The sequence below is a fragment of the Sphaerodactylus townsendi genome, linkage group LG02 (assembly GCF_021028975.2).
Source record: "Sphaerodactylus townsendi isolate TG3544 linkage group LG02, MPM_Stown_v2.3, whole genome shotgun sequence".
Classification (NCBI taxonomy): domain Eukaryota; kingdom Metazoa; phylum Chordata; class Lepidosauria; order Squamata; family Sphaerodactylidae; genus Sphaerodactylus; species Sphaerodactylus townsendi.
The window spans coordinates 177,007,323-177,028,664 of NC_059426.1; the positions used below are offsets into that span (position 1 = coordinate 177,007,323).

Sequence of the window (21,342 nt, forward strand, 5' to 3'; positions counted from 1 at the left end):
CATAGCAGAACCTCCCTGGTTGTCGGAGAGCCAAAGGAAAGAATCTGTGTGCTTTGAACTGTGCAACAATTACTGAAATACTAATGATCACTTGTGACCATAAATCAACATGAGTTTTTAATCTATATTCTAGCTTCTCCTTCTGCAGATGTGTTCCTGGAACAGCTGGAAAAGTCTGCAGAAGCTCTTCGCGATTATGGGATTTCAGTCTTGAAGGTAATTCCAAGCGAGGTTTTCTTGCCTTAGAAACAGCACGGGAAGTCCTTTTGAGAGCCATTGCAGCCCAGTAGTTAAGACTTTGGGGTAATTAATCTGGGAGACCCAGGAATGAATCTCTGCTCATGCCAGGGATGCTGGTGGGATGACCTTGTGCTAGGGATGCCAACTTCCAGGTGGTACCTGGAGATCCCTTGGAATTATTCCTCATGTCCAGGCTACAGAGATGGGTTCCTTGGGAGAAAAGGGATGCTTTGAAGAAGAAGAGTTTGGATTTATACCCCACCTTTCTCTCCTGCAAGGAGACTCCAGGTGGCTTACAAGCTCTTTTCCCTTCCTCTCCCCACAACAGACACCTGGTGAGGTAGGTGGGGCTGAGAGAGTCCTGAGAGAACTGTGACTGTCCCAAGATCACCCAGCAGGAATGTAGGAGTGCGGAAACACATCTGGTTCACCAGATAAGCCTCTGCCACTGAGGTGGAGGGGTAGGGAATCAAACCCAGTTCTCCAGATTAGAATCCACCCGCTCTTAACCACGACACCACGCTGGCTCTCGTACTGGCCTGCATGCACCAATGGTCTGATGTGTTCATATGAGTGTTGAAACAGGTGCTCTGCTTAGCCTCAGAACCTCCTGAACCTCGTTTAGGGGCCTTTGGGCAGGGGGTTCTGGGTCAGAGGCCCTCGTTACCTGATCCAAAAGGTGGTCCCAGCCATAGTTGAAGGGATTGGGCAGGTGGTCCGGGGAGACATTTCTCCAGATTAGAATCCACCTGCTCTTAACCACTACACTCTTTTTGGAGCATGGACTCTATGGTATTGTCTTTTCCAGTGTCCATCCTCAAATCTCCAAGAGTTTCCCAAACCGGATCTGGCAATCCGACGCCCTTATCTGCCACTGGTGGCCTGAAGAAGAGTTTGGATTTATATCCCCCCTATAGCCTCCACAGCTCAGGCGGCAGAGCGGGGAATCAAACCCGGTTCCTACAGATTAAATACACGAGCTCTTAACCTCCTACGCCACTACTGCTCATAGCCATTTTAGCTGAAGCTCTTCCAGACAGTGCCACAAAGCTGCTGAGAAGTTCCTGCTTCTGCAATTGGTCAACAACAGCAAAATGCACAGAAAATGGTTACCTTCCAACCAGCTGTAAAACATGTTCCCTGAAAATAAAGAGACAGAGAGAAAAATCGTGAGGATTCCTTTGCAGAGTTGCAATGTAATCCGCTACAGGTCGCAATGACCACCCTGTCCGTTGCAAGAGCGCCTGGAAGCGCTTCCTCAAAGGAATATAGTGTCTAGCTGGAGGGACGTAACAGTACTACTCTTTTCTGCATTGGTCACACCTCACCTGGAACACTGTGTACAGTTCTGGGCACCGCAATTCAAGAAGAATATTAACAGGAAAGATATTGACAAGCTGGAACAGGTTCAGAAGAAGAAGAAGAGTTTGGATTTATATCCCCCCTTTCTCTCCTGCAGGAGACTCAAAGGGGCTGACAATCTCCTTGCCCTTCCCCCCTCACAACAAACACCCTGTGAGGTGGGTGGGGCTGAGAGAGCTCCCAGAAGCTGTGACTAGCCCAAGGTCACCCAGCTGGCATGTGTAGGAGTGCCCAGGCTAATCTGAATCCCCCAGATAAGCCTCCGCAGCTCAGGTGGCAGAGCTGGGAATCAAACCCGGTTCCTCCAGATTAGATACACGAGCTCTTAACCTCCTACGCCACTGCTGCTCCCCTGATAATCCTATCTTGGCCAGTCATACACTCTCAACTTAACCTTCCTCACAGGGTTGTTGTGAGGATAAAATGCAGGAGAGGATAACGATGTAAGCTTCTTTGAGTCCTGTTGACAAGAAAGGCGGTGGGGTGGGGGTGGGGTTTGTAAATGAAATAAATGAAGGTATTTCCAACTCCAGCAAAGTGAAATCTCTCGGTAGCCGTATCACCCAACAGACTTCAGTTCAGCCAAAAGTTTGCCCTGGACTTGTGCACGTAGGATAAAAGGTCTCTTGGTTGTTTCAAATGTGCAAATGTAACGAACCAGTAAAGTCCAGTCAAAAGCAACCACGTTAAGTTCTTTATTGAGCTGGCATTCTTAGTCGGAAACAGGCAATGCGAGAACTGAAGCCCAAATGCTTATACAGGGTAACAGGCTCCTGCCAAAAGAGTGTAAACAAAGCAGAATTTCACACAGAGTTTCACACCAGACTAGCAAGCGAGTGAAAGATAACCAAAACAGCGAAATTCCCCTTCCCAGGCGTTCAGCCAAAAGCCTTCAGCAGAAACCTTTCCAAGGTCGGACAACACACACACCACAACCTTACAGCAATGTTTGCCTTGTTTGGGGGTCGGTGGGGGGAAGTTTGTAGTGGAAGGAATAAGAGGAAAGGAATTAGGAAAGGAATTAGGAATTAAGAAATAATTAGGAAAGGAATTGAGAATAAAACTGCAAGGATTGTCACGCCCTTATATAAAGCCGTGGTGCGACCGCACTTGGAGTACTGTGTCCAGTTCTGGTCGCCGCATCTCAAAAAGAATATTGAGGAGATAGAAAAAGTGCAGAGAAGGGCAACAAGGATGATTGAGGGACTGGAGCACCTTCCCTATGAGGAGAGGCTGCAGCGTTTGGGACTCTTTAGTTTGGAGAGGAGACATCTGAGGGGGGATATGATTGAAGTCTATAAAATTATGCATGGGGTAGAAAATGTTGACAGAGAGAATTTTTTCTCTCTTTCTCACAGTACTAGAACCAGGGGGCATTCATTGAAAATGCTGGGGGGAAGAATTAGGACTAATAAAAGGAACCACTTCTTCACACAATGTGTGATTGGTGTTTGGAATATGCTGCCACAGGAGGTGGTGATGGCCACTCACCTGGATAGCTTTAAAAGGGGCTTGGACAGATTTATGGAGGAGAAGTTGATTTATGGCTACCAATCTTGATCCTCTTTGATCTGAGTTTGCAAATGCCTTAACAGACCAGGTGATCGGGAGCAGCAGCCGCAGAAGGCCATTGCTTTCACCTCCTGCAGGTGAGCTCCCAAAGGCACCTGGTGGGCCACTGCTAGTAGCAGAGAGCTGGACTAGATGGACTCTGGTCTGATCCAGCTGGCTTGTTCTTATGTTCTTATGTTCTTAAGAGCTGGATGTTGGGAAATGTCAAATCTTTTGGCACGGAAAGCAGGCTGGACCAAACTGGGGTTCTGCTATGATAAGATAGTGGCATCTGAGTGGTGATTTTTAACGTCAGATCACTTTCAAGTGATTTGTCTAAAACGTTTCAACCTCATCTTGCCTTATCTCCAAGGCAGCCCGATATCACAGTCAGGACGGTAGTCAAAACAGGATAAAAATGTGTGGCTCAAAGCCATTAAATCAGCATCAGATTGAAAAGGGAGATTGCTCTCTTTTTAAAAAGTTGCCAAATAGCAGAGTGTTGTGGGTTTTCCGGACTGTATGGCCGTGTTCCAGTAGCATTTTCTCCTGACGTTTTGCCTGCATCTGTGGCTGGCATCTTCAGAGGATCCTCTGAAGATGCCAGCCACAGATTCAGGCGAAACGTCAGGAGAAAATGCTACTGGAAAATGGCCATACAACCCAGAAAACCCACAACACTCTAGGAATTCTGGCCGTGAAAGCCTTCAACAATACATCAAATAGCAGAGTGTCAAGACAGATAGCCTTGTATTGTCGAAGGCTTTCATGGCCGGACTCAGTTGGCTGTTGTGATTTTTCTGGGCTATGTGACCCTGGTCTGATACTTTCTGCTCCTAGTGTTTCACCCGCATCTTCAGAGGCGTGTCACAGTGAGAAGTGTTTCTCTCCATGTCACAATGTGGAGCGTACTCTTAAGAGAGCCTTCTTAAAGGTTTTTAAGAGGTTGAAAGGTTTAGTTCTTGTTTTCTGTATTTTTAATGTATTTTTGAGCTATGGTTTCAATTGCTTTAATGATGCGTTGCTATTATTGTTATTGTGGCTGGGTTTAAATTATTTTAAAATGTGATTTTATTATCTGTGTTTTTGTTGGTTTTGTAGCTGCCTTGGAGGTTATAGTGAGAGAAGAAAGGAGGGGTAAAACTTTGTAAAATAAATAAAAATGAAGTAAACAAAAAAGGGGCATAAAAACACAACAACGGAAAACACTCCGGGCGCGGTGGAAGTTGTGGGAATCCAAGTATGTTTGCCTGGCACATACAGCCCGGATACCCCACAACACTCCAGTGATTCTGGCTGTGAAAGCCTTTGACAACACAGTGGTTATAATGCTTGCAATACCTGTCAGCAGTCACAAGATGTCACTGTTGTTCACTCAGGCATGGTCAGTGAATCTGACTCGAACCTAGCTGTCCTCCTGAATACCAACAAGGCTACCCTCTGACATCCGTTCCTGAGGCACACTTAAATTAGCTATCCCACATTGGTTATTATTATGAGAGGATGATAATATGAACCATTTTCATAGCACTTTACCAAATTCAGAGGGTTGCGTGTCCATTGTCTAAGTCATTGGTGGTGAACCTATGGCACGGGTGCCAGAGGTGGCACTCAGAGCCTTCTCTGTGGGCACGTGCAAACAGAGTCCCCCCCCCCCCCACATCTAGGTTGGCCTGGGCCGCTGGGCTCGATTATTAGCATTAAACCTAAGACCTAGTTTTGGGGAAGCAGTGTAGGTAACCCTGTTAAGCGCTGTTAAACCCCACTGATTTTCATGCGAAGAACTGAAGCGCGATCCTTTACCTGAGAGTAAGCTCGGTTGCTGGCAATGTGGCTTGCTTCTGAGTAAACCCTCCTAGGGTTGTGATTCACCCGTTGGAAGAGTTGCACAGTTGCTTCAAAGCAAAGCCAACAACTACCACCAAGCTTACTCCCGAGTAACGCATGCCCCAGAGCCAACTGTTTTTTCTAAACTAAAACCTCAGTATTCAAGTTAAATTGCCGTGTTGGCACTTTGCGATAAATAAGTGGGTTTTGGGTTGCAATTTGGGCCCTCGGTCTCGAAAAGGTTCGCCATCACTGGTCTAAGTGTTAGGATATCTTTTCTTCTTTACAGGTGAACTGCCACCAAGGGGAAATGTCAGCGTACTGCAAAGAGGACAGTTCCGTGGGAAAAGCCTACCTGTTCAAGTAAGTACATTTTGTTCTAGATGCAATTGTTGGGATTTACAAAGAAATGCTTTGGGACTGGGACATGAGTAAGCACAGAAAAGCATTTCATAAAATCATATAATCATAGAGTTGGAAGAGACCTCAAGGGCCATCAAGTCCAACCAGGAACACACAATCAAAGCACTCCGGACAGGTGGCCATCCAGCCTCTCTTTACAAACCTCCAAAGAAGGAGACTCCACCACACTCCAAGGCAGTGAATTCCACTGTCAAACAGCCCTGACTGTCAGGAAGTTCTTCCTGATGTTTAGGTGGAATCTCTTTTCCTTCACCTTGAACCCACTACTCCTGGTCCTGGTCTCTGGAGCAGCAGAAAACAAGCTCTCTCCCTCACCAACATGACATCCCTTCAAATATCTAAACATGGCTATCATGTCACCTCTTAACCTTCTCTTCACTAAACTAAACATTCCCATCTCCCTAAGTCTCTCGTAGGGCATGGATTCCAGATCTTTGACAATTTTAGTTGCCCTCCTCTGGACCCGTTCCAGCTTGTCAATATCCTTCTCGAATTGCGGTGGCCAGAACTGTATACTGTGTAGTGTGTTGTGTGTAGTGTGTGTTGTGTGTAGTGTGTGTGTGTATGTAATGTATGTTTGTTATGTATGTATGGAAACTCTATGGGTCACCATAATGTAGCTGTGTCTTGACAGAAAAAAAATAAATGATGAAAATATAAGAAACAAACAACCCCCCCTTGCCCAGTTTTCAGAATCTCTCCTCTCCTCCTTCTGCAGGGGCCATACGCTGATTCGTGTGCTCCCGACGGATGCTTTGTTCAGCGTGGATGCCATCGTAGCAAATGTCCTCTTGTAAGTTGCTTTGCCATCTTGTGATTTTCATGGTTGCAGCAGGTAGCTTTGCTTGTCTGCCGTAGAAGAGCTAGATTCGAGTTCAGTGGCGTCTCGGAGAGCTAGCGTGGCGTAGAGGTTAAGAGCAGGTGGACTCTAATCTGGGGAACCAGGTTTGATTCCCCACTCCTCCCCATCAAACCTGCTGGATGACCTTCAGCCAGTCTCAGTCTTTCTGAACCTTCTCAGACCCACCTTCCTGGCGTAGCAGCAGTGGCGTAGTGGTTAAGAGCAGGTGCATTCTAACCTGGAGGAACCGGGTTTGATTCCCCGCTCTGCCACTTGAGCTGTGGAGGCTTATCTGGGGAATTCAGATTAGCCTGTGCACTCCCACACACGCCAGCTGGGTGACCTTGGGCTAGTCACGGTTCTTTGGAGCTCTCTCAGCCCCACCTACATCACAGGGTGTTTGTTGTGAGGGGGGAAGGGAAAGGAGTTTGTATGCCCCTTTTAGTCTCCTTACAGGAGAGAAAGGGGGATATAAACCCAAACTCCTCCTCCTCCTACTCCTCCTCCTCTTCTTCTTCTCCTCCTCCTTCTCCTTCTGCTGCTGCTACTGGGGGATATAATGCTTTGCCTATTTTAATGTACTTAGTTCTGACAATATAAGTCAACAGCTTTCCTATGCTTGCCATCAATAAATGAGAATCCCACTTTCGAAGTGTTGATTCAGTGGTGGGATCCAAAAATTTTAGTAACAGGTTCCCATGGTGGTGGGATTCAAACTGTGGCGTAGCGCCAATGGGGCTGGGCGGGGCACGATGGGGTGGTGGCCGGGCATTCCGGGGGCGGGGCATTCCTGGGCGGGGCTGTGGCAAGGACGCAGTTTGGCCATGCCTGTCCTTTATGGAATGCACACAGGCGCAGGCTGCCACGCACGCCGGTGCACCTCCTGCTAGACTGCTTCAAGTTCTGCGCGCTACTGCTGAGAGGAGGGGCGTGACTAAGGCCAAAATCACGTGGCAAAATCACCAATGAGTAACCCCCTCTCGGCACACACAAATAATTAGCAACCTACTCTCGGGAACCTGTGAGAACCGGCTGGATCCCACCTCTGTGCTGATTCCTTCATTGATCAATCTGTGGTTATGACATCTACCCTGGCTCATTTCCAGCTGGGCACAGGCTGTGAGCGGGTGGGTGTATATCCAGTGGTGGGATTCAGCCGGTTCGCACCACTTCGGCAGAACCGGTTGTTAAAGTGGTGCTCGTAAACAACCAGTTGTTAAATTATTTGAATCCCACCACTGTGTGTATCCCATTTTCTTGCCATTTTCTTGCCAAACTTCATTTGATGATGATGAAGAAGAAGAGTTTGGATTTATATCCCCCCTTTCTCTCCTGCAGGAGACTCAAAGGGGCTGACAATCTCCTTGCCCTTCCCCCCTCACAACAAACACCCTGTGAGGTAGGTGGGGCTGAGAGAGCTCCGAGAAGCTGTGACTAGCCCAAGGTCACCCAGCTGGCATGTGTTGCCCAGGCTAATCTGAATCCCCCAGATAAGCCTCCGCAGCTCAGGCGGCAGAGCGGGGAATCAAACCCGGTTCCTCCAGATTAGATACACGAGCTCTTCACCTCCTACGCCACTGCTGCTCCCTGGGAGTATCACCTGATGGAAGTATCACCTGCCAATCTCTCCCTGTCTCCTGCGCAGTGCCCTCCTCTTCAATGAAGTTAAATACGTTGCCACCCCAGAGGACCTCAGGAATCTTGAAAATGATCTTCGGGGTCAGTCAGACCTTGTGTTTGTCTACGTCCAAGCAGTTGGGACTGCAGGTAAATATCTCCTGCTGCTTAGCTGGACAGCTGAGGGCACCTGAGGGCTTCCTTCTCTGAAATTCTCAGATCCGGCTGCCTTAGAGATTTCTCCAGGCCTGGAAACGCCCCATTTTGCCCGCAGTGGTTCTCAAGGGCCTTAGCTTTTCGCTCGGGGATTTTCCTGGGGCTGGAGGATTTCTTGATCCAAGTATCTGCACTGTGGGCATAAGGATGCATTGTGATATTTTGACAGAAAGATGCACAATTGTAAGGGTGAAAACTTAGGGTAAAAAAGATGACATCTGAGCAGGAACAGTGACAAGATTGTGATCAGGGACGACATAGTGAATGCAAACATAGATTGTCAGTATTGAACATCTAGACCAGGGGTCGGCAACCTTTAGCACCCAAAGAGCTGCTGACCCCGCCTCCCCAAGCCCCGCCCCCGGCCTCCCCAAGCCCTGCCTTCAGCCAAGCGGGCGGGATAGACAGCGGTGGCAATGCCAATGACGGAAAGTTGCACTTGGGACGCAGTGAGCGTGCCTCCTTCCCCGCCCCTCCCTCCCTCCCTCCCTTCCTCCCTTCCACCCTTTCTCCCTTTCCTCCCTCCCTCCCTCCCTCTGGCATCCTTTCCTCTCCTTCCCAGGTGCCAGGCGAGGGAAGGAGAGGAAAGGACTCAGAAGGGAGGGAGGGAGGTGTGCTCACCGCGTCCCAAGCGCAACTCGCCGTCGTTGGCGTCGCCACTGCGGAGCCGCAGTACGAGGACGAAAGAGCCGCATGTGGCTCCAAAGCCACGGGTTGCTGACCCCCGATCTAGACTGTCGTTCTTCCATTGATCATATTTTGTAAGGTAAGGACTTGATTGGGGGGGGGGGGGCCGGCGGAAGTAGAGAGGAAAGGAATTTTGGCCTTTCAAAACTAGCTCCTAAATTCCGCCCTGGGCCTCTCGGGGATGGGTGGGGCGAAACTTGAATGAATGAATGAATGAATGAATGAAAAAATAAATAAATGACTCTCCATCTGTCTGTCTCTATCTGCTTCTCTCTGTCTGTTTCTCTGTTTGCCTCTCTGTCTATCTGCCTCTTTGTCTCACACTCTATGCCTGTCTTTGTCTGTCTGTCTGTCTGTCTGTCTGTCTGTCTGTCTGTCTAACTGTCTAACTGTCTGTCTGTCACTCTCTCGGTTTGTCTCTCTGCCCCTCCCTGGCTCGGTCTTGCTCTCTCTGTCTTTCTGTCGCTCTTCCTTTCTGTCTGTATCTCTGTCTTGCTCGCTCTGTCTTTCCCTCTGTGTTTTTCTCCATCTCTGTCTGTCTCTCCCTGTCTGTCCCTCTGTCTCTCTGCTTGTCTGTCCATCTCCATGTCTCTCTCTTCCCAGAGCACAGAGTTCTGATGGAGGTGGCCTTCGTCTATGGCTCTCTGCACCGGTTTGCCCTGACCACCGAAGTGACGCTTCTGAAGAGCATCCAGTAAGTTTTCCACAGCCCTGGGAGCTCTGGCCTTGCTATGAAATGGAGCTCCTTCAGGGCCCCACGGCACACGACCCCCCCCTGCCCCCCACCTCACATTATCTCTCAAGGTCTCCAGTGGAAACTTGGAGCTACTTGCCCACGGTGAACGCTCACTGAAGACCAGGTGACTCCCCCTTCGCTCAAGCCTCTTGGCCAGTGGTGGCGAACCTATGGCACGGGTGCCAGAGATGGCACTCAGAGCCCTCTCTGTGGGCACGCGCAAACAGAGTCACCCCCACCTCCCCCCCACACACATCTAGGCTGGCCTGGGCCTCTGGGCTCGATTATTAGCATTAAACCTAAGACCTAGTTTTGGGGAAGCAGTGTAGGTAACCCTGTTAAGCGCTGTTAAACCCCTCTGATTTTCATGCGAAGAACTAAAGCGCAGTCCTTTACCTGGGAGTAAGCTCGGTTGCTGGCAATGGGGTTTGCTTCTGAGTAAACCCTCCTAGGGTCGCAGACTGCCCTGCTGGAAGAGTTGCACGGTTGCTTCAAAGCAAAGCCAACAACTACCACCAAGCTTACTCCCGAGTAACGCACACCTCGGAGCCAACCATTTTTTCCTAAACTAAAACCTCAGTATTCAGGTTAAACTGCTGTGTCGGCACTTTGCGATAAATAAGTGGGTTTTGGGTTGCAGTTTGGGCACTCGGTCTCGAAAAGGTTCGCCATCACTGGCCTATAGAGATTCCCGAGACTCATGAATATGAGAACCAGCCAGCTTCCGTTCTGCATCCAAACATCTTTCCCCCCTGCAGCGATGAAGAGACTGACACGCCGGCCTCGAAACTCTTCTTCTGCCACTGCAAGGTGGCCACCGATCCGGGCCAGCCGTGCCGCCGGACTCTGATGGAACAGCCGCTGACCACGCTGGACGTCCACAAGTTCCTGAAGTTGATGGGGGAGCCTCTCGTGGTACGTCTGGCAGTGGCAGCCACCGCCACCCTGCCTTCGGGTCCCCCGCTCAAGCAGTTGCATTCCTTTTGTGGCATATCAGAACGGGAGTTTGTCACCCCGGACACCTGGAGTGGGATAAGCAGGGATGGAAAAATAGTTTGGACGTAGGAAGAATGGGAAGGAGAGGAGAAGAAGAAGAGTTTGAATTTATACCCCACCTTTCTCTCCTGTAAAGGTGGCTTACAAGCTCCTTTCCCTTCCTCTCCCCACAACAGACACCTTGTGAGGCAGGTGAGGCTGAGAGAGTTCAGAGAGAACTATGACTGGTCCAAAGGTCACCCCTCAGGCTTCATGGGGAGGAGCAGGAAAGGGATTTGGGCGTCTTAGTGGATAGTTCCATGGGAATGTCAACTCAATGCATGGCAGATGTGAAAAAGGCAAACTCTGTGCTGGGGATCATTAGGAAAGGAGTTGAGAATAAAACTGCAAGGATTGTCATGCCCTTCTATAAAGCCGTGGTGCGACCGCACTTGGAGTACTGTGTTCAGTTCTGGTCGCCACATCTCAAAAAGGATATCAAAGAGATAGAAAAAGTGCAGAGAAGGGCCACGAGGATGATTGAGGGACTGGAGCACCTTCCTTATGAGGAGAGGCTGCAGCGTTTGGGACTCTTCAGTTTGGAGAGGAGACGTCTGAGGGGGGATATGATTGAAGTCTAAAAAATTATGCATGGGGTAGAAAATGTTGACAGAGAGAAATTTTTCTCTCTTTCTCTCAATACTAGAACCAGGGGGCATCCATTGAAAATGCTGGGGGGAAGAATTAGGACTAATAAAAAGGAAACACTTCTTCAATGCAACGCAGGGATTGGTGTTTGGAATATGCTGCCACAGGAGGTGGTGATGGCCACTAACCTGGATAGCTTTAAAAGGGGCTTGCACAGATTTATGGAGGAGAAGTCGATCTATGGCTACCAATCTTGATCCTCCTTGATCTGAGCTTGCAAATGCCTTAGCAGTCCAGGTGCTCGGGATTTTTAGGATTCAATGCTGGAAACACTTCTTCACGCTAACGTGCAGGATTGGTGGGTTTGGAATATGCTGCCACAGGAGGTGTGATGGCCACCAACCTGGATAGCTTTTGCAAGGGCTTGGACAGATTTATGGAGGAGAAGTCGATCTGTATTACCAATCTTGGATCCCTCTTTGATCTGAGATTGCAATGCCTTTAACAGACCAGGTGATCGGGAGCAACAGCCGCAGAAGGCCATTGCGTTCACATCCTACATGTGAGCTCCCAAAGGCACCTGGTGGGCCACTGCGAGTAGCAGAGAGCTGGACTAGATGGACTTTGGTCTGATCCAGCTGGCTTGTTCTTATGTTCTTATGTTCTTATGAGCAGCAGCAGCAGAAGGCCATTGCTTTCACATCCTTCAGGTGAGCTCCCAAAGGCACCTGGTGAGCCACTGCGAGTAGCAGAGTGCTGGACTAGATGGACTCTGGTCTGATCCAGCAAGGCTCTTTCTTATGTTCTTTGCTAGCAACTGTGTTTGGTTTGAACCAGAGAAAAGGGTGTTGAAATTCTCTTTTCCAGATGGAGGTCGCGGCAAACCCAGAGGAGGTTTCGACCGCTCACTTCCAGCTCGGCCTTCCGCTGATCTTCGTTCTCACCCAGAGAGAAACACTGGAGGCCGACCGAAGAACTGCCGAATTCGTGGCCTGGAGGTTGCTGGGGAAAGCGGGGGTTGTCCTTTTGTCAAGGTGAGGGCTGGGCGGGGAGAGGGTTGTGGTGCAACCATCTTGCTCCTGCAGTTACTTACGCAAGGGATGCCAAATATCCTAACAGTTTGTGACCTTTGATGAAGGTCTTGTCCCCAATTTCTTGTTTGCTTTTTTATTTCTTATTGTTGTTTTTATGTTTTTATGCCTTATGCGTTTATTGTTTTTTTAATAACTCGGTTTTCTGCCTCAAGTGAGTCTCTGCAGAGGGTGTGTGTGTAGATCTCCTCAGTAAGTAAACAGACAGTTTCCCTCTGGCCTGCCATTTTATTTCTATACAACAGATGAATTTTTTGACAACAGGGGTGTTGGGTTGTACGAGGCAGAGCAGCACCAACCCGGGTTTAACTGCAAGCCCAAGAGAAGGGGCGGTTGCATAAATCCTGCACTCTGCCATCTAACATCCAATTTCTGTTTCGAAAGGGGCGTTGCCGGTTTGGACTTCCTTCTCCGGTATAACGTGGCCATCAAGACAGCGGCTGAGGTGAGTGATCATTGCTCTATAAGACTATTATTGTTGTTGTTGTTGTTGTTGTTGTTGTTGTTGTTGTTGTTGTTGTTGTTGTTGTTGTTGTTGTAGATTTCACAGCTGCCAGATCTTTAGCTGGTTGTTGGCCTTCATTACAATTCGAGCCTCACCCAGAGGCCTAGGAAGTTGTAATGTATCGGCGTATTAGTATCACTACTACTACTACTACTACTACTACTACTACTACTACTACTACTACTACTACTACTACTACTACTACTAATAATAATAATAATAATAATAATAATAATAATAATAATAATAATAATTTTATATACCACCCTCCCCCTGAGGGCTCAGGGCGGTTACACTTTTCTTTTCTTTTTAAAAAATAATTTTTATTGTATCATTTGAATATTCCATTTTATATTAATACACTTCTTCATTCGTTTTCAAACAATACATTTTCCCCTCCCCCCCGTATTTTCTTCATAGTTTTATCAAACAAACAGCAGTAAGTTCATTCTTTGTAATCTCTTCTCCCATTTCTCCTCATTGACTCCAGCTTCTTTCATCCAGTCCGCATATATGGTCCATATCTTCAAAATTTCGCCCTGTTTATCTTGCCACTATTACACTTTTGAACTGCTCCAACATCCTGGTTGTTTTGAACTGCTCCAACACTATTACACTTTTGAACTGCTCCAACATCTTCACGCAACGTGTGATTGGTGTTTGGAATCTGCTGCCACAGGAGGTGGTGATGGCCAATAGCCTGGATAGCTTTAAAAGGGGCTTGGGCAGATTTATGGAGAAGTCGATCTCTGGCTACCAATCTTGATCCTCCTTGATCTCAGATTGCAAATGCCTTAGCAGACCAGGTGCTCGGGAGCAACAGCCGCAGAAGGCCATTGCTTTCACCTCCTGCACGTGAGCTCCCAAAGGCACCTGGTGGGCCACTGCGAGGAGCAGAGAGCTGGACTAGATGGACTCTGGTCTGATCCAGCAGGCTAGTTTTTATGTTCTTATGTTCTGGGCTTGTTGGTAGGTCCTGCACCCTCGACGACCATGTTGCCGTTCAGCTATCCCTCGAAGAAGAGAAACTTCAGGGTACTGACCGTGCAATCCAATGAAGTTTGGAAGAACTTCTTGGCAGTTAGAGGGTTCCTTCATGGAAGAGGCTTTCTCGGGAGTTGGCGGGCTCTCCTTCTTGGGCGGTTTTGAAGCAGGGGCAAGATGACTGTCAGGCAGCCGTGGTCAGCTCTCGTGGCCATTTCTTACGTGCCCAGGGGAAGCGCATCAAGACAAGATTTCTTGCCCCAATGCACTTCGGGTTCCACCACACTCCCCAGCTCCGGGGGGTAATCAGCCTGTGTTTCTATGTATTGATTTAAAACACCTACCGTGTATACTCGTGTATAAGTCGACCCGCATATGTCGAGGCACCTAATTTTACCACAAAAAACCTGGGAAAACTTATTGACCCGCGTATAAGTCGAGGGTGGGAAATGCAGCAGCTGCTGGTAAATTTCAAAAATAAAAATAGATACCAATAAAATTGCATTAATTGAGGCATCGTTAGGTTAAATGTTTTTGAATATTTATTTCAAAGAAAAACAGTAAACTGGCTCTGTAAGTGGAAGAGAGGGTCAACAAGAACAATATGGTCTCAACAATAACTTTAAAAGTACAAAAATCTTAGCTCAATCAGCAACCAAGCTAAAACACAAGAGTTAAAATCCTTCAAAACTGGATTCCTTCTCATCAAATGTAACCCAACTTAGATGTTAAGAGGGATATTATCAGAAATGGAAAATTTACTATTAGCTTCCATTGTAAACAATGGGGGATGGGGCACCCCCTTTGGGGGTCAATAACTTTGGATCCCCTGACCCAAACTTCACCAAACCTGTCTGGTATCATAAAGAGACTCTCCTGATGATACCAGCCAGGTTTGGTGAAGTTTGGTTCAGAGGGTCCAAAGTTATGGACCCTCAAAAGGGTAGCCCCATCTATGATTAGCTCCCATTGAAAACAATGGGGAATGGGGGCACCTCCTTTGGGGGTCCATAACTTTGGACCCCCTGAACCAAACTTTACCAAACTTGGCTGGTATCATCAGGAGTGTCTTCTAAGGGAACCCTGAAATAAAAACTGCACCCCCTGCTGGCTGGCAAAGTAAAAACACACACAAATTTTTAATGACCCGCATATAAGTCGAGGGGAGCTTTTTCAGCATTAAAAATGTGCTGAAAAATTCGACTTATACATGAGTAAATACTGTATTAGCCACCTTTTCCCTGGAGAAATTCAAGGCAGGTTACGATATAAATTAAATTATTATAAAAGTGCAATAAAACCATATAAATAAAGTAACAACGATAAAAGCATATGAGGAGTCACAACTTTAAATTCCATGTTATTTATTTTATCATATTTTTATCCTGCCCTTTCCCAGGTGGCTCAGGGCGGGTTGCTTAGGACTATCCATGAATAAAATCCAAATTGGTCAAATTGCGTCCTAAGTAAGCACTGTCCTTCAAGATATTGGCAAACTGGAACGGGTCCAGAGGAGGGCAACCAAAATGGTCAAAGGTCTGGAATCCATACCCTGTGAGGAGAGACAAGGGGAGCTGGAAATGATTAGTTTGGTGAAGAGAAGGTGAAGAGGTGACATGATGGCCATGTTTAGATACTTGAAGAGATGTCATGTTAGTGAGGGAGCAAGCTTGTTTTCTGCTGCTCCAGAGACTAGGACCAGGAGTAATGGGTTCAAGGTGAAGGAAAAGAGGTTCCACCTAAACATTAGGAAGAACTTCCTGACGGTAAGGGCTGTTCGACAGTGGAATGCACTACCTCAGATAGTGGTGGAGTCTCCTTCTTTGGAGGTTTTTAAAGAGAGGCTGGATGAACATATGTTGGGAGTATTGTTGAAGGCTTTTATGGCTGGATAAGCATAAGCATTTATTGTCATTGTGCGCGCACAACGAAAATTTACAGCAGCATTCCTCGATGCACACAATTCCAGACTCATGCCCCATCCTCCCTTTCCCCTTCCTCCACCCATCCCTACGCAGCCCCAAACACATCAACACAAAGCCGTGGAGTTCAGCATCGCCACAGCTCTATAGTAGAAGCTGTCTCTAAGCCTCTTTGTCCTAGTTTTGATAGACCTGTGTCGTCTGCCGGATGGCAACAGTTCAAAAAGAGAGTGTGCTGGATGAGACGGGTCCCTCAGAATATTTTGGGCTTTCTTTAGGCTTCGGGAATTATAGAGTTCTTCCAAGGAGGGGAGAGGGCAGCCGATAATCCTCTGGTTCTTGTGGGCTTTCAACTGGTTCTTGTGGGCTTTCCAGGCTATGTGGCTGTGGTCTGGTAGATCTTGTTTCTAACGTTTCGCCTGCATCTGTGGCTGGCATCTTCAGAGGTGTATCACAGAGAGAAGTGTGTTACACACTGTGTCCAGTGAGAAGGGAATGTTTAGTGGGGTATATATTGTCCACACAGCCCAGAAAACCCACAACAACCACATGTTGGGAGTGCTTTGACATTCCGTTCCTTCATAGCAAGGGATTGGACTGGATGGCCCATGGGGTCTCTTCCAACTCTATGATTCTGAGTGCCTAGTTTGGAATCCTGAATCTCCCCCCCCCCCCAACCCACCAAAATCTACTTCAGTTGAAACTCAGCCTGGCCTCTTTTCCCTCTGCAGGGTGTGAAGTATCTTGTCTTGAAGGACACGGATGAAATCATTGCGCTGGTGGAAAGTGGTAAACAGAGCGACTCTGTCCCAAAATATGAAGAGGAAGAGGAAGAAGAAGAGGAGGAAGCTGGGGAAAGCTATGAGCAAGGTAACGTAAGCAACCCTTCCACTCTGGAGTGCATGAATGATCAAGCGTTCGTGGCTTCGTTTTCAGATTTTGAAGGCATCTAGAAAAGCTGAGTTCCCTTGCGGGCCCAAAGGTTTGCAAAAGTAAGCTAGTGATTTCAGAGGGGTCATGATTGACACCCTCTTCCAAGACTGGAACGGAGGCCAGAGCCTGATCTGATTGCCCCTTGGCTTAGGACCCCTCTATCTCCTTTGGCTATCTCCTCTCTCCGCTCCAAGTGAAGTCAGCGCCCGTGGCTGAAGACATCCCCTAGAAATAACTACTGTATGTTGCGCAAAGCATACCACCCATCCAGTGGTGGGATCCAAAATTTTAGTAACAGGTTCCCACGGTGGTGGGATTCAAACAGTGGTGTCACGCCAATGGGGCTGGACAGGGCATGATGGGGGCGTGGCCGGGCATTCCAGGGGCGGGGCATTCATAATTTCTCTGTTACTGTCAAAAACTCTTACTGTAAAAAAAAAGTTCCTAATTTCCAGCTGGTATCTTTCTGTCCATAATTTAAACTCATTCTAGCAAGTCCTATCGTCTACTGCCAACAGAAACAACTACTTCTCCTCTCATTGACTGCCTGTCAAATACTTAATACTTTCAAATACTTAATTTTGTTGCTAGAAATCAAAAGAAGGATACTTTCCTTAAACAAGGAACTTCACCATATTTCTAAAGCATGTTTTTAAAACAGCCCAACAGGGAGAATTATCCCGATTTCTACCTTCGCTAACCAGCCACATAGGAAACAACAGGACTTTATGATTTTTGGACCTAATGGGATTTCTAACGGAAAAGCAGACCCAATTAGTAACCCCCTCTCTTCACACACAAATAATTAGTAACCCCCTCTCGGGAACTGGTGAGAGTCTGCTGGATCCCACCTCTGCACCCGTCTGCAATTCAAAGAGTGTTTATTTCCTCTGCAGAGATCCAAGACGATGAGGTGGTGGAATCCGTTGTCCGGGACAGGAAGCACGAACTCTCCCTGGAACACATCCAGACCCTGACAGAAGAGTCCTTCAGCGCCGCTCTAGCCAACTCTGACTTCATGGTGGTTCTGTTCTATGCCAGTTGTAAGTGAATGTATAACAAACAGCTGTCTGGTTTTTTTTAATTTTAAAAAGATCTTTATTAAGACAATAATTAAAACAAACAATCCCTACAAAAATGAGGAAAACAGCATCAATGTTTCTATCTGTAACTGTGGCCCCTTCCGCACACGCAAAATAATGCGTTTTCAAACCACTTTCACAACTGTTTGCAAGTGGATTTTGCTATTCCGCACAGCTTCAAAGAGCACTGAAAGCAGTTTGAAAGTGCATTATTCTGCATGTGCGGAATGAGCCAGAGTATTAAAAACCACCTACAACATAGGTAGACTTAATACAACATAATATCCTTACACTTCCATTGAATTATTAATATATAATCCTTAAATTTTTCCCGGACTTCCAACTAAGCTTTCACAAATTCAAATATTCCCAAATCATAAACATTCCGAAATTCAATATGTTTTCCCTTCATGTTCCCTTACCTTTAACTTAATTTCTTTTCGTAAAGAGTCTATTTGGCTACTTTTGAGAATTCAGAGAAGAGTATAATCTATGTTTTTAAAAAATGCCTGTTTGAGCATGGAATTGGCCATGAAGAGTGGAGTTCAAGTTTTTTGGAGTCTTGGGCCCTTTCCCCACTTACCTAAAGCCCCGCGCTACTCTCAAGGAATCTAGCTGCAGGCATCTTTTTTGTGGCTGTGGGCTCCAATATAGATTGGAAATAGAGCACTGAGGGGTTTAATTGCGCCCCTTCATCTGATCTGTAAGCGACGGCATCTCACGCATCAACGTGTAATGAGGATATTTGTTGTTGTCTAATTCCAAAAAGAAGGTAATCACGCTATTTCCGCTCATGCGATTTCTCACATTAAGACGGCCATGCTGACCCATGGAGCAGCAGTGGCGTAGTGGTTAAGAGTAGGTGTACTCTAATCTGGAGCTCTGCCACTTGAGCTGTGGAGGCTTATCTGGGGAACTCAGATTAGCCTGTACACTCTAGCACATGCACAGCTGGGTGACCTTTGGGCTAGTCACAGTTCTGGAGAGAACTGTGACTGGGCCCAAGGTCACCCAGCAGGAATGTAGGAGTGCAGAAACGCATCTGGTTCACCAGATAAGCCTCTGCCACTCAGGTGGAGGAGTGGGGAATCAAACCGGAGCAGCAGTGGCGTAGGAGGTTAAGAGCTCATGTATCTAATCTGGAGGAACCGGGTTTGATTCCCCGCTCTGCCGCCTGAGCTGTGGAGGCTTATCTGGGGAATTCAGATTAGCCTGTACACTCCCACACACGCCAGCTGGGTGACCTTGGGCTAGTCACAGCTTCTTGGAGCTCTCTCAACCCCACCCACCTCACAGGGTGTTTGTTGTGAGGGGGGAAGGGCAAGGAGATTGTGAGCCCCTTTGAGTCTCCTGCAGGAGAGAAAGGGGGGATATAAATCCAAACTCTTCTTCTTCTTCTTCTCCTCAAGTAGTGCGGGGTACAGCTGCACTCCCCACTTCAGGGGCGGCGAGAACGCAGCCGCCCCGACGCTGCCTCTCTCTCGCCCCCTCGGCGCGCGTAATTCCTGTCTCCTTTTGAAATGGCGCCTTTTGATGACCCCGCGCAGAGCGTGGGGTCGTGGGGAAGCCGGGGCGCACGCCAGGAATTGCACGCAGCAACCCTCGGACAGAGGTGAGTGGGGAAAGGGCCTTTGTTTTCATGCAAGTGAAGATGCACCTGCCGTGGCTGATGGTGGAAATGACCAGCTTTTTGAGTTTCTTGTAGCCACAGCTTTTCCTTTTTGCTGCGGATAGTAGGATTAATTGTGCAAATGATGTGTTCCCTTCAGCAATGCATATACTAAAACTGAAACTGTATTGCAAACTCCACACTCCATTTGAAACTGAGTAATATACGGTGGTGGAAAGGACCTTCAAGTGACGGCCGACTTAAGGTGACCCAGTAGGGCAGTGTTTTCCAACCTTTTTGACGTTACGGTACCCTTGACCTCACTCTTCATATCTCACGGTACCCCTCCCACCTTCCCCTCCCAGTTCCCCTGCTTGCCACCGCCCCCCCCCCACCTTCCCCTCCCAGGGTGAAGGGAAGCGTGGGGGTGGGAAGTAGCTGCTGACCTTGCGGCAGGCCCTGCCCCCTGGGCCAGCTCCATATTCTTGCTGGTGCCGGCAGGAGACACTGCAAAAGCGAGGGGGGTTGGTAGTGTTGCCGTGGTAACCCTTGGACATGCTCACGGCACCCCAGGGTACCACGGAACCCTGGTTGGGAATCGCTGCAGTAGGGTTTTCAAGGCACGTGATGGACAGAGCTGGTTTGCCCTCTGCGTAGCAGCCCTGCACTTCTTTGGTGGACCCCCTTCCAAGTGCTAACCGGGATTGACCCTGCTTAGCTTCTGAGATCCAACAAGAGCTGACTAGCCTGGGCCAACCAGGTCAGGGCCAAATAATAGTTGTGTGCTGACAAATGGCAGCTGAATTATGGCAACCCTGTAAGGTTTCGAGGCAAAAGATGGTGGAATTCTCAGTCGAAAGAGACCCGGGTTCTGTGGGACCTATTTCGGTACAGCAGGGCCTGCTACATGGAGCTATTCCGCCAGGCCTATGGCTGAGGGCGCCGACAGCATTTCCAATGTAAGCTGGACACTTCCCTGTTCGTCCTTCATTTCTCTTAGTTGCCGTTGATTTTATAGCACCACAGGGAAGTATGGTGAGAACTGAGGGTGGTTTTTGACTATTGAATTTCTGAGAGCCAGTGTGGCATAGTGGTTAAGAGCAGGTGGACTCTCATCTGGAGAACCGGGTTTGATTCCTCACTTTTCCACATGCATGGTGGACTCTTATCTGGTAAACTGGGTTTGTTTCCCTGCTTCTACACATGAAGCCTGCTGGGTGACCTTGGTCTTGTCACAGTTCTCTTAGAACTCTTCTCCTCCTCCTTGTCCGTCTTCTTCTCCTCCTCCTCCTCCTCCTCCTCCACCTCCTTCTCGTCCTCCTCCTTCTTCTCCTTCTTCTCCTTCTCCTTCTCCTCCTCCTCCTCCTCCTCCTTCTCCTCCTCCTTCTTCTCCTTCTCCTCCTCCTCTTTCTCCTTCTCCTTCTTCTTTCTCTTCTCCTCCTCCTCCTCCTCCTCCTCCTCCTCCTCTTTCTCCGTCTCCTCCTCCGTCTCCTTCTCCTCCTTCTTCTTCTCCTTCTCCTTTTCCTCCTCCGCCTCCTCCTCCTCCTCCTCCTTCTTCTTCTTCTTCTTCTTCTTCTGTTGTAAGCCACCTTGAGGCCACCATAAGAAAGGGACCGGCAAATCAAAGCATATCTAACTAAATAAATGTCCGGAGGTGGTTTGCCATATCCAGAGATGGTCTGCACAGTGAACACTGGACTCCCTTGGAGGCCTCCCATTTGAGCACAGGGCTGCCCCTGCTTGGTTTCTGAGATCTGATGAGATCAGGCCTGCCTCGGCCCTTCAGGTAATGACCAATAATGTAAACAGATGGCAAAATTCAGTCTTTATTAGCACAAAAATTGACTTGTGGGACAGAGACGGCAGCCGAACAGAGCCTGACTTTCCATGTTTTATTCTTGTCGTAGGGGAAGCCGTCTCCCTGGTCATGATGCAGTCTTACGCGCAAGCGGCCGCTCGTCTGAAAGGTATGGATGCCAAAGATCAGAGAGCTGGTATGGTCTAGTGCCGTGGTGGCGAACCTTTTGCACTCCAGATGTTATGGACTACATTTCCCATCAGCCCCTGCCAGCATGGCCAATTGGCCATGCTGG

At 48.1% G+C, this 21,342-nt stretch overlaps 1 protein-coding gene across 1 annotated transcript in view; it reads left to right on the top strand.

Moving 5' to 3' along the window:
• The window catches only part of LOC125426423 (thioredoxin domain-containing protein 16-like), a 28,905-nt gene that overhangs the window by 1,414 nt on the left and 6,149 nt on the right, over window positions 1–21,342 (top strand). The window contains exons 3-13 of the mRNA XM_048484681.1: window positions 134–216; window positions 5,270–5,343; window positions 6,122–6,196; window positions 7,890–8,011; window positions 9,368–9,458; window positions 10,259–10,415; window positions 11,991–12,157; window positions 12,599–12,659; window positions 16,357–16,495; window positions 17,455–17,601; window positions 21,157–21,243. Of these exons, the coding sequence (XP_048340638.1) occupies window positions 134–216; window positions 5,270–5,343; window positions 6,122–6,196; window positions 7,890–8,011; window positions 9,368–9,458; window positions 10,259–10,415; window positions 11,991–12,157; window positions 12,599–12,659; window positions 16,357–16,495; window positions 17,455–17,601; window positions 21,157–21,243 (1,203 nt within the window). The remainder of the gene's footprint in view (window positions 1–133; window positions 217–5,269; window positions 5,344–6,121; window positions 6,197–7,889; window positions 8,012–9,367; window positions 9,459–10,258; window positions 10,416–11,990; window positions 12,158–12,598; window positions 12,660–16,356; window positions 16,496–17,454; window positions 17,602–21,156; window positions 21,244–21,342) is intronic.